Source organism: Oncorhynchus mykiss, chromosome 30, assembly GCF_013265735.2.
Source record: "Oncorhynchus mykiss isolate Arlee chromosome 30, USDA_OmykA_1.1, whole genome shotgun sequence".
NCBI lineage: Eukaryota > Metazoa > Chordata > Actinopteri > Salmoniformes > Salmonidae > Oncorhynchus > Oncorhynchus mykiss.
In genome coordinates, this window is record NC_050570.1 from 5,067,213 (window position 1) to 5,080,359 (window position 13,147).

A 13,147-nucleotide genomic window follows, 5' to 3' on the forward strand; every position below is an offset into this window, starting at 1 on the left:
AGCTGGGTGAGGTAGACAGCAGAGCAGAGTTAGAGACAGAACAAGTAGGAGACCCTACAACAACAAGACATGTATAACATAAAAACAATGACATAGAGGACATCTGGGAACCCAGAACCACATTTTACACTCTGTCACGAGATCAACATAGAGGTAGTATACTTTCAGATCAACATATGGGTAGTATACTTTCAGATCAACATAGAGGTAGTATACTTTCAGATCAACATAGAGGTAGTACACTTTCAGATCAACATAGAGGTAGTATACTTTCAGATCAACATATGGGTAGTATACTTTCAGATCAACATAGAGGTAGTATACTTTCAGATCAACATAGAGGTAGTATACTTTCAGATCAACATAGAGGTAGTACACTTTCAGATCAACATAGAGGTAGTATACTTTCAGATCAACATATGGGTAGTATACTTTCAGATCAACATAGAGGTAGTATACTTTCAGATCAACAGAGAGGTAGTATACTTTCAGATCAACATAGAGGTAGTATACTTTCAGATCAACATAGAGGTACTATACTTTCAGATCAACATAGAGGTACTATACTTTCAGATCAACATAGAGGTAGTATACTTTCAGATCAACATAGAGGTAGTATACTTTCAGATCAACATAGAGGTAGTATAGAGGTAGTATACTTTCAGATCAACATAGAGGTAGTATAGAGGTAGTATACTTTCAGATCAACATAGAGGTAGTATACTTTCAGATCAACATAGAGGTACTATACTTTCAGATCAACATAGAGGTAGTATACTTTCAGATCAACATAGAGGTAGTATAGAGGTAGTATACTTTCAGATCAACATAGAGGTAGTATAGAGGTAGTATACTTTCAGATCAACATAGAGGTAGTATACTTTCAGATCAACATAGAGGTAGTATACTTTCAGATTAACATAGAGGTAGTATACTTTCAGATCAACATAGAGGTAGTATACTTTCAGATCAACATAGAGGTAGTATACTTTCAGATCAACATAGAGGTAGTACACTTTCAGATCAACATAGAGGTAGTATACTTTCAGATCAACATAGAGGTAGTATAGAGGTAATATACTTTCAGATCAACATAGAGGTAGTACACTTTCAGATCAACATAGAGGTAGTATAGAGGTAGTACACTTTCAGATCAACATAGAGGTACTATACTTTCAGATCAACATAGAGGTAGTATACTTTCAGATCAACATAGAGGTAGTATAGAGGTAGTACACTTTCAGATCAACAGAGAGGTAGTATACTTTCAGATCAACATAGAGGTAGTATACTTTCAGATCAACATAGAGGTAGTATACTTTCAGATCAACATAGAGGTAGTACACTTTCAGATCAACATAGAGGTAGTATAGAGGTAGTACACTTTCAGATCAACATAGAGGTAGTATAGAGGTAGTATACTTTCAGATCAACATAGAGGTAGTATAGAGGTAGTACACTTTCAGATAAACAGAGAGGTAGTATAGAGGTAGTATACTTTCAGATCAACATAGAGGTAGTATACTTTCAGATCAACATAGAGGCAGTATACTTTCAGATCAACATAGAGGTAGTATAGAGGTAGTATACTTTCAGATCAACATAGAGGTAGTATAGAGGTAGTATACTTTCAGATCAACATAGAGGTAGTATACTTTCAGATCAACATAGAGGTAGTACACTTTCAGATCAACATAGAGGTAGTATAGAGGTAGTATAATTTCAGATCAACATAGAGGTAGTATACTTTCAGATCAACATAGAGGTAGTATACTTTCAGATCAACATAGAGGTAGTATAGAGGTAGTACACTTTCAGATCAACATAGAGGTAGTATAGAGGTACTATACTTTCAGATCAACATAGAGGTAGTATACTTTCAGATCAACATAGAGGTAGTATACTTTCAGATCAACATTGAGGTAGTATAGAGGTAGTATACTTTGAGATCAACATAGAGGTAGTATAGAGGTAGTATACTTTCAGATCAACATAGAGGTACTATACTTTCAGATCAAGATAGAGGTAGTATAGAGGTAGTATACTTTCAGATCAACATAGAGGTAGTATAGAGGTAGTATACTTTCAGATCAACATAGAGGCAGTACACTTTCACGTCCATTTATTTTGCCTTAAAATATCGTAATGGAAAGAAGGTAAAGAAGGTAAATAAGGTAGAAGGTGACGTCCAGCCATATCTTTAAAAAGTCATCCTTACCATGGGTGGCATGTCCATCTATCTGTTACTGCAGGTCTCCAAAAGAAGCAGGTCTGAATCAGGCATCAACCAGTGTTCATTTGAATGTGCTGGCGTTTGAAACGGCTGTCATTTAGGACCATACAGACTTATCAACCTAAACACGGTGTTTAGGAGGTCCGAATTAATAATATGTACTTTAAAGGGTGCTGCTAAGCATCGTGGGTTGTAATCAACAGGTGTGTGTGTGTGTGTGTGTGTGTGTGTGGCATGTCTTCCTTTAACAGGTGAAGACTCATTTATACCCTGGCAGCAGTCAACAGGGGGTGTGTGTGTGTGTGTGTGTGTGTGTGTGTGTGTGTGTGTGTGTGTGTGTGTGTGTGTGTGTGAGTGTGTGTATATGCGCATGTGTGTGTGGTCATTAGGAATGTCCAGAATCCACTTATCAGTGTGTCTGGTGACAACTCCTCAACATCAAAGAACTCTCTGTCGGGTCTTGTTGACCAGAACCATTTGAGCTCTTATTGCAATGCGAGAGTGGATAGATTCTTCTCGGCATTCAACCATTTTGTCTAACTGAGTCAATAGCAATAAATTCATCTACAGTATGTTTACATTTGATTAATTTGATTAATAAAGAACAGCGACATTACGGAGCATTTTGTTAAAGATGCCTGTATTTAAAACCATCCTCTTAAAAAAAAAAAGTTTCCTCAAGCACCAGTATTTGGATTATAATCTCTAGATTAAACAGAAACCTATACAGATCTGTCAGATGAGGAAGGTACAACTTGTGTTCATTAGAGGAAGGCACAACTCCAGAGACATGTGTTCATTAGAGGAAGGCACAACTCCAGAGACATGTTCATTAGAGGAAGGCACAACTCCAGAGACATGTGTTCATTAGAGGAAGGCACAACTCCTGAGACATGTGTTCATTAGAGGAAGGCACAACTCCAGAGACATGTGTTCATTAGAGGAAGGCACAACTCCAGAGACATGTGTTCATTAGAGGAAGGCACAACTCCAGAGACATGTGTTCATTAGAGGAAGGCACAACTCCAGAGACATGTGTTCATTAGAGGAAGGCACAACTCCAGAGACATGTGTTCATTAGAGGAAGGCACAACTCCAGAGACATGTGTTCATTAGAGGAAGGCACAACTCCAGAGACATGTGTTCATTAGAGGAAGGCACAACTCCAGAGACATGTGTTCATTAGAGGAAGGCACAACTCCAGAGACATGTGTTCATTAGAGGAAGGCACAACTCCAGAGACATGTGTTCATTAGAGGAAGGCACAACTCCAGAGACATGTGTTCATTAGAGGAAGGCACAACTCCAGAGACATGTGTTCATTAGAGGAAGGCACAACTCCAGAGACATGTGTTCATTAGAGGAAGGCACAACTCCAGAGACGTGTGTTCATTAGAGGAAGACACAACTCCAGAGACGTGTGTTCATTAGAGGAAGACACAACTCCAGAGACGTGTGTTCATTAGAGGAAGGCACAACTCCAGAGACATGTGTTCATTAGAGGAAGGCACAACTCCAGAGACATGTGTTCATTAGAGGCGAAACAACTCCCCCCCCCCCCCCCCCCCCCCCCCACCCCCTCTGGGTTCATTAATGGGGTATGAAGGACACTTGTCTTAGAGAACGACGCAGTAGTTTTATTATACATCCACATGGAATAGCTATGAATTCCACTGCAAAGAATCAGGAAGCAATAATTCTAGGTGCCGATTTGACTCTTTCAAAAAAAGAAAAAAAGTCAGCTGTAATGCCGATCAGGATAAACAGCATGGAATGTAACGGTGACGCCGTCCATATTATTCCACAGTCTTCAATTTAAAAAAAAAGAAGAAGAAGTCCCGTCTATCTGTCTCTCTGTTCTAAAACACTGAGTGTCAGTGTCTTCAGTGGCTCTGCCCGAATGTCGAAACCTTTGAATCTGATTGTCACCGAGCCAGGGGCTTCCAATGACACGACCAGGTGGGCAAGACAGGACCGGAGGAGATAGGAGATGAGTGAGTGGAGAGGATTATGCGAAGGACAGGAGGAGAAGGAGAGATAATATGAGGACTGTTTCTGGAAAATCAAGCTAATTTTTTTTTTTGGAGGTCAATCAAATTTGTTCCAATTGAAAATGTAATGTTTTATGTTTGAGACATTCTTTTAGAAGGACATCAAGATACAGCTACAACTTTTCTGTACTTTCTCTCTCTCTCTCTCTCCCTCGTTCCTCCTCGTTGTATCTCTTTGATGTTCCAGGTGTGGATTTATCACGCACCGTTTCACGAGAAAACAAAAGACTCGTTTCATTCCAGCGTTATTAATACGATCTCTAATGACAGTACTACCAACACAACAACTTCACCCGCTTGCACAAGAGACGCTCTGCATGTGTCGTTCACTTCTTCCACACACAGCAACATGAAAACATCCATTTATCCTGGAGGGAGTAAGCCTTTCTCCCATTTTTAAGCATTCTTTAAATAAAGTTTAATTTGTAATAATGACAATCCGTGGATCAGATCACCATCATATATTTTATTATTCACATTAAATATTATATTAATAGACTAGAGCATTTCAATAAAATTATATTTTCACAAATGTCTTCAAAACGATTCATTCAGGTGCTTTTATAACCATGTTGCAGTAGTTTGACCCAAGGAGGAAGTCAGATATACCATTATCAGGCTGGAAAATGCATCCGAGGACCTCACAATTCAAAAACAATACTTTCAGATCATTTATAGGATTAATCCCATATTTCTTCGGTAAGGCAGGGGTTTGGCAACTATAAAATATAACAACTTGAATTCAGTCACCTCTCTAGACAGTACCAGGTCGCATTCTAGAATGTTGGTGCGGAATGGAACTCCGGAATGGTGCATCATAAATTATTAGGGCCCAGTTTTAAAAAGTAGTCATGAACAGTACAACATAAACGATTAGGGCCCAGTTTTAAAAAGTAGTTAGTAAGCATTGTGGTCACATTAAGGGTAATTTAACTTGTTTCGGATCAGATCGGCTCTGGATCAGATCAGGGCTGGGATCAATTGCATTTCAATTCAGTCAATTAAATTGCTTTTTTCAATGTGGATAACTGGAAATGAAATTTCCGTTTAACTGCCTGAATTGGAAATAGAATTGACCCCAACATTACTCCCCATAGCAGTTGTCCGTAATAGTTGTTCTGAATGGCGTTGGTTGAGGACCCGCTAGGCGCGTTGGTTGGTGTTGTCTCACTAAGCATGCTGGGACCAGAGGAAGCGATCACAGCGCTCCAGCATGGTCTGGATCAGAGCCCTGAGGTAGACAGGAAAAACAGAGAAACGTTAGTATCATATGTGTTTTTTGTATAACCTTGTGTTGTCTCTGGCCCTATTTGTATAACCTTGTGTTGTCTACGGCCCTATTTGTATAACCTTGTGTTGTCTACGGCCCTATTTGTATAACCTTGTGTTGTCTACGGCCCTATTTGTATAACCTTGTGTTGTCTACGGCCCTATTTGTATAACCTTGTGTTGTCTACGGCCCTATTTGTATAACCTTGTGTTGTCTACGGCCCTATTTGTATAACCTTGTGTTGTCTACGGCCCTATTTGTATAACCTTGTGTTGTCTACGGCCCTATTTGTATAACCTTGTGTTGTCTACGGCCCTATTTGTATAACCTTGTGTTGTTTACGGCCCTATTTGTATAACCTGGTGTTGTCTCTGGCCCTATTTGTATAACCTGGTGTTGTCTCTGGCCCTATTTGTATAACCTGGTGTTGTCTCTGGCCCTATTTGTATAACCTTGTGTTGTCTACGGCCCTATTTGTATAACCTGGTGTTGTCTACGGCCCTATTTGTATAACCTGGTGTTGTCTACGGCCCTATTTGTATAACCTTGTGTTGTCTACGGCCCTATTTGTATAACCTTGTGTTGTCTACGGCCCTATTTGTATAACCTGGTGTTGTCTACGGCCCTATTTGTATAACCTGGTGTTGTCTACGGCCCTATTTGTATAACCTGGTGTTGTCTACGGCCCTATTTGTATAACCTGGTGTTGTCTACGGCCCTATTTGTATAACCTTGTGTTGTCTACGGCCCTATTTGTATAACCTGGTGTTGTCTACGGCCCTGGTGTTGTCTACGGCCCTATTTGTATAACCTTGTGTTGTCTACGGCCCTATTTGTATAACCTGGTGTTGTTTACGGCCCTATTTGTATAGCCTTGTGTTGTCTACGGCCCTATTTGTATAACCTGGTGTTGTCTACGGCCCTATTTGTATAACCTGGTGTTGTCTACGGCCCTATTTGTATAACCTGGTGTTGTCTACGGCCCTATTTGTATAACCTGGTGTTGTCTAGGGGATGATTGTTATGATATCAATCAATGACATGTTTTTTTTAACTAGCTGATCATAGTCCCTGGTATCCTCGTCCTTGGTATCGTGTATCACAGTCCCTGGTATCTGGTATAATAGTCCCTGGTATCATAGTCCCTGGTATCATAGTCCCTGGTATCATAGTCCCTGGTATATGTTATCATCATCCCTGGTATCATAGTCCCTGGTATCTGTTATCATCGTCCCTGGTATCATAGTCCCTGGTATCTGGTATCATCGTCCCTGGTATCATCGTCCCTGGTATATGTTATCATCATCCCTGGTATCATAGTCCCTGGTATCTGTTATCATAGTCCCTGGTATCTGGTATCATAGTCCCTGGTATCTGGTATCATAGTCCCTGGTATCTGTTATCATCGTCCCTGGTATCATAGTCCCTGGTATCTGTTATCATAGTCCCTGATACCACTGTCCCTAGTATACGGTATAATAGTCCCTGGTATCATAGTCCCTGATAGTCCCTGGTATCTGTTATCATCGCCCCTGGTATCTTGTATTGTATCATAGTCCCTGGTATAATAGTCCCTGGTATCTGGTATCATAGTCCCTGGTATCTGGTATCATAGTCCCGGATACCACAGTCTCTGGTATCTGGTATAATAGTCCCTGGTATCATAGTCCCTGGTATATGTTATCATCGTCCCTGGTATCATAGTCCCTGGTATCTGTTATCATCATCCCTGGTATCATAGTCCCTGGTATCTGTTATCATAGTCCCTGGTATCTGGTATCATAGTCCCTGATACCACAGTCCCTGGTATATGGTATAATAGTCCCTGGTATAATAGTCCCTGGTATCATAGTCCCTGGTATCTGGTATCATCGTCCCTGGTATCATAGTCCCTGGTATCTGTTATCATAGTCCCTGGTATCTGGTATCATAGTCCCTGATACCATAGTCCCTGGTATCTGGTATCATAGTCCCTGGTATCTGTTGTTATCATCGCCCCTGGTATCATAGTCCCTTGTATCTGGTATCATAGTCCCTGGTATCTGGTATCATAGTCCCTGATACCATAGTCCCTGGTATCTGGTATAATAGTCCCTGGTATCTGTTATCATCGTCCCTGGTATCATAGTCCCTGGTATCTGTTATCATAGTCCCTGGTATCTGATATCTTAGTCCCTGATACCACAGTCCCTGGTGTCTGGTATAATAGTCCCTGGTATCATAGTCCCTGGTATATGTTTTCATCGTCCCTGGTATCATAGTCCCTGGTATCTGTTATCATCATCCCTGGTATCATAGTCCCTGGTATCTGTTATCATAGTCCCTGGTATCTGGTATCATAGTCCCTGGTATCTGTTATCATCGTCCCTGGTATCATCGTCCCTGGTATCATCGTTCCTGGTATCTGGTATCATAGTCCCTGGTATCTGTTATCATAGTCCCTGGTATCTGTTATCATCGTCCCTGGTATCTGGTATCATAGTCCCTGGTATCTGTTGTCATCGTCCCTGGTATCATAGTCCCTGGTATCTGTTATCATCGTCCCTGGTATCTGTTATCATCATCCCTGGTATCTGGTATCATAGTCCCTGGTATCTGGTATCATAGTCCCTGGTATGATCCATCACCCACCTCTGTCTCTTCTCAGCCACACGGAGAAGCTCACAGACCAGGGTGGAGTGTGGCCCCAGCTCCATGTCCGACTGCATCCCCACCTCCTGTAGGGCCTCAAAGGCCCGGTCGGGGCCCACAGCCCGGGCCAGACGCAAGACCAGGTTCTCTGGAGTCACCTCTGTCTGGATATGGTCAGCTGCAGAGCCACCGTTGGTCAGGCTGGGGCTGGTCCCGTTGGAGGCTAGGGCCAGGGAAGGGGTAGGAGCCAGGGAAGGGGTAGGAGCCAGGGAAGGGGTAGGAGCCAGGGAAGGGGTAGGAGCCAGGGAAGGGGTAGGAGCCAGGGAAGGGGTAGGAGCCAAGGAGGGGGTGGGAGCCGAGGAGGGGGTGGGAGCCGAGGAGGGGTTGGGATCTGGGGTTGGGATATGGTCAGACGGTCTGCTGTTACTACACTGCTGAGAGAGCTGGAGAAGCATCTTCCACTCATCCATGGTCTGAGGCACCATGCCTGAGAATCACACCAGGAGAGAGTTAGACATATATATAGAGAGAGAAATAAGAGCATTCAGGGTTGTGATCATGTAGACCAAATATTTACTAAACCGTAGTAGTAGTACACAGAGGTTAATCCCTTAATTTGATGATTACTATGACAGTCATTACCACTGGGTTCCTCCAGCAGACTCATGTCGTCCAGTCTACAGATGGTAGAGAAAGCCTCTGTACGACGTTGGAGCTCACAGCACAGGTACACATAGCCAGTCCAGTACCTGCACAGAGAACACAGTCATTATAACAGTCCTAACACAGGTACACATAGCCAGTCCAGTACCTGCACAGAGAACACAGTCATTATAACAGTCCTAACACAGGTACACATAGCCAGTCCAGTACCTGCACAGAGAACACAGTCATTATAACAGTCCTAACACAGGTACACATACCCAGTCCACTACCTGCACAGAGAACAGTCATTATAACAGTCCTAACACAGGTACACATAGCCAGTCCAGTACCTGCACAGAGAACAGTCATTATAACAGTCCTAACACAGGTACACATAGCCAGTCCAGTACCTGCCCAGAGAACACAGTCATTATAACAGTCCTAACACAGGTACCCATAGCCAGTCCAGTACCTGCACAGAGAACACAGTCATTATAACAGTCCTAACACAGGTACACATGGAAAAACATTAGCCTGCATTTAATGGTGACATGATATCGCCCCCCTCTGGCAGAAATCAAGTAATGTCTCTTCACCCATGATCAGTATTTAAGTACATCACACACACGTTTGGGGTCACTTAGAAATGTCCTCGTTTTTGAAGGAAAAGCAACCTTTTTGTCCATTAAAATAAAATAAAATAGATCAGTAATACAGTGTAGACATTGTTAATGTTGTAAATGACTATTGTAGCTGGAAACGGTTGATTTTTTAAATGGAATATCTACATAGGAGTGCAGAGGCTGATTATCAGCAACCATCACTCCTGTGTTTCAACGGCACGTTGTGTTAGCTAATCCAAGTTTATAATTTTAAAAGGCTGATAGATCATTAGAAAACCCTTTTGCAATTATGTTAGCACAGCTGACAAAAGAAGCAATAAAATTGGCCTTCTTTAGACTAGTGGAGTATCTGGAGCATCAGCATTTGTGGGTTCAATTACAAGCTCAAAATGGCCAGAAACAAAGGAATTTCTTCTGAAACTCGTCAGTCTATTCTTGTTCTGAGAAATGAAGGCTATTCCATGTGAGAAATTGCCAAGAAACTGAAGAGCTCGTACAACGCTGTGTACTACTCCCTTCACAGAACAGCGCAAACTGTCTCTAACCAGAATAGAAAGAGTAGTGGGAGGCCCCGGTGCACAACTGAGCAAGAGGACAAGTACATTAGAGTGTCTAGTTTGAGAAACAGACGCCTCACAAGTCCTCAACTGGCAGCTTCATTAAATAGTACCCACAAAATACCAGTCTCAACGTCAACAGTGAAGAGGCGACTCCAGGATGCTGGCCTTCTAGGCAGAGTTGCAAAGAAAAAGCCATATCTCAGACTGACCAATAAAAATAAAAGATTAAGATGGGCAAAAGAACACAGACACTGGACAGAGGAAGATTGGAACAAAAAGTATTATGGACAGACAAATCTAAGTTTGAGGTGTTCGGATCCCAAAGAAGAAGCGTCCGATCCCTGTTCTGATGTCCTGTTCTGATGTCCTGTTCTGATGTTCTGTTCTGTTCTGATGTTCTGTTCTGATGTCCTGTTCTGATGTCCTGTTCTGATGTCCTGTTCTGTTCTGATGTTCTGTCCTGTTCTGATGTCCTGTTCTGATGTCCTGTTCTGATGTCCTGTTCTGATGGTCTGTTCTGATGTTCTGTTCTGATGTCCAGAAGCTCTTTTCGGTCATAAGAGACAGTAGCAGCAACATTATGTACAAAATAAGTTACGAACAATGTGAAAAAACAAAACAAAATAGCATGGTTGGTTAAGAGCCGATAATTCTAAATAATTCACTGAGTGTCACCAGCAAAGCACCCCCACATCATCACACCTCCTCCTCCATGCTTCACGGTGGGAACCACACGTGGAGAGATCATCTGTTCACCTACTCTGCGTCTCACAAAGACACGGCGGTTGGAACCAAAAATCGCAAATTTGGACTCATCAGACCAAAGGACAGATTTCCACAAGTCTAATGTCCATTGCTCATGTTTCTTCTTATTATTGGTGTTCTTCAGTAGTAGTTTCTTTGCAGGAATTCATCCATGAAGGTCTGATTCAATCAGTCTCCTCTGAACAGTTGATGTTGAGATGTGTCTGTTACTTGAACTCTGTGAAGCATTTATTTGGGCTGCAATCTACGGGGGGTAAATCTAATGAACTTATCCTCTGCAGCAGAGGTAACTCTGGGTCATCCTTTCCTGTGGCGGTCCTCATGAGATCCAGTTTCATCATAGCAGAGGTAACTCTGGGTCATCCTTCCTGTGGCGGTCCTCATGAGATCCAGTTTCATCATAGCAGAGGTAACTCTGGGTCATCCTTTCCTGTGGCGGTCCTCATGAGATCCAGTTTCATCATAGCAGAGGTAACTCTGGGTCATCCTTTCCTGTGGCGGTCCTCATGAGATCCAGTTTCATCATAGCAGAGGTAACTCTGGGTCTTCCTTTCCTGTAGCAGTTCTCATGAGAGCCAGTTTCATCATAGCAGAGGTAACTCTGGGTCTTCCTTTCCCGTGGCGGTCCTCATGAGAGACAGTTTCATCATAGCAGAGGTAACTCTGGGTCATCCTTTCCTGTGGCGGTCCTCATGAGATCCAGTTTCATCATAGCAGAGGTAACTCTGGGTCATCCTTTCCTGTGGCGGTCCTCATGAGATCCAGTTTCATCATAGCAGAGGTAACTCTGGGTCTTCCTTTCCTGTAGCAGTTCTCATGAGAGCCAGTTTCATCATAGCAGAGGTAACTCTGGGTCTTCCTTTCCCGTGGCGGTCCTCATGAGAGACAGTTTCATCATAGCAGAGGTAACTCTGGGTCTTCCTTTCCTGTGGCGGTCCTCATGAGAGCCAGTTTCATCATAGCAGAGGTAACTCTGGGTCTTCCTTTCCTGTAGCAGTTCTCATGAGAGCCAGTTTCATCATAGCAGAGGTAACTCTGGGTCTTCCTTTCCCGTGGCGGTCCTCATGAGAGCCAGTTTCATCATAGCAGAGGTAACTCTGGGTCTTCCTTTCCTGTGGCGGTCCTCATGAGAGCCAGTTTCATCATAGCAGAGGTAACTCTGGGTCTTCCTTTCCTGTGGCGGTCCTCATGAGAGCCAGTTTCATCATAGCAGAGGTAACTCTGGGTCTTCCTTTCCCGTGGCGGTCCTCATGAGAGCCAGTTTCATCATAGCAGAGGTAACTCTGGGTCTTCCTTTCCTGTGGCGGTCCTCATGAGAGCCAGTTTCATCATAGCAGAGGTAACTCTGGGTCTTCCTTTCCTGTGGCGGTCCTCATGAGAGCCAGTTTCATCATAGCAGAGGTAACTCTGGGTCTTCCTTTCCTGTGGCGGTCCTCATCAGAGCCAGTTTCATCATAGCAGAGGTAACTCTGGGTCTTCCTTTCCTGTGGCGGTCCTCATGAGAGCCAGTTTCATCATAGCAGAGGTAACTCTGGGTCTTCCTTTCCTGTGGCGGTCCTCATGAGAGCCAGTTTCATCATAGCAGAGGTAACTCTGGGTCTTCCTTTCCTGTGGCGGTCCTCATGAGAGCCAGTTTCATCATAGCAGAGGTAACTCTGGGTCTTCCTTTCCTGTGGCGGTCCTCATCAGAGCCAGTTTCATCATAGCAGAGGTAACTCTGGGTCTTCCTTTCCTGTGGCGGTCCTCATGAGTACCAGTTTCATCATAGCAGAGGTAACTCTGGGTCTTCCTTTCCTGTGGCGGTCCTCATGAGAGCCAGTTTCATCATAGCAGAGGTAACTCTGGGTCTTCCTTTCCTGTGGCGGTCCTCATCAGAGCCAGTTTCATCATAGCAGAGGTAACTCTGGGTCTTCCTTTCCTGTGGCGGTCCTCATGAGAGCCAGTTTCATCATAGCAGAGGTAACTCTGGGTCTTCCTTTCCTGTGGCGGTCCTCATCAGAGCCAGTTTCATCATAGCAGAGGTAACTCTGGGTCTTCCTTTCCTGTGGCGGTCCTCATGAGAGCCAGTTTCATCATAGCAGAGGTAACTCTGGGTCTTCCTTTCCTGTGGCGGTCCTCATGAGAGCCAGTTTCATCATAGCAGAGGTAACTCTGGGTCTTCCTTTCCTGTGGCGGTCCTCATGAGAGCCAGTTTCATCATAGCAGAGGTAACTCTGGGTCTTCCTTTCCTGTGGCGGTCCTCATCAGAGCCAGTTTCATCATAGCAGAGGTAACTCTGGGTCTTCCTTTCCTGTGGCGGTCCTCATGAGTACCAGTTTCATCATAGCAGAGGTAACTCTGGGTCTTCCTTTCCTGTGGCGGTCCTCATG

General features: G+C 43.5%; 1 protein-coding gene across 2 annotated transcripts in view; it reads right to left on the reverse strand.

The window, feature by feature from the left end:
* Nucleotides 1–4,735: 4,735 nt before the first annotated feature.
* Nucleotides 4,736–13,147, reverse strand: part of hps5 (HPS5 biogenesis of lysosomal organelles complex 2 subunit 2) — a 50,137-nt gene continuing 41,725 nt past the window's right edge. Inside the window, exons 19-21 of one of the 2 annotated variants that reach the window (XM_036969472.1) lie at nt 8,828–8,934; nt 8,186–8,672; nt 4,736–5,515 (exon numbers count right to left, since the gene is read on the reverse strand). In XM_036969472.1, the coding sequence (XP_036825367.1) occupies nt 5,455–5,515; nt 8,186–8,672; nt 8,828–8,934 (655 nt within the window). In that variant the 3' untranslated portion in view covers nt 4,736–5,454. Of the gene's footprint in view, nt 5,516–8,185; nt 8,673–8,827; nt 8,935–8,957; nt 9,241–13,147 lie in introns of those variants that run through there. The other variant, XM_036969473.1, reaches the window with a different exon arrangement.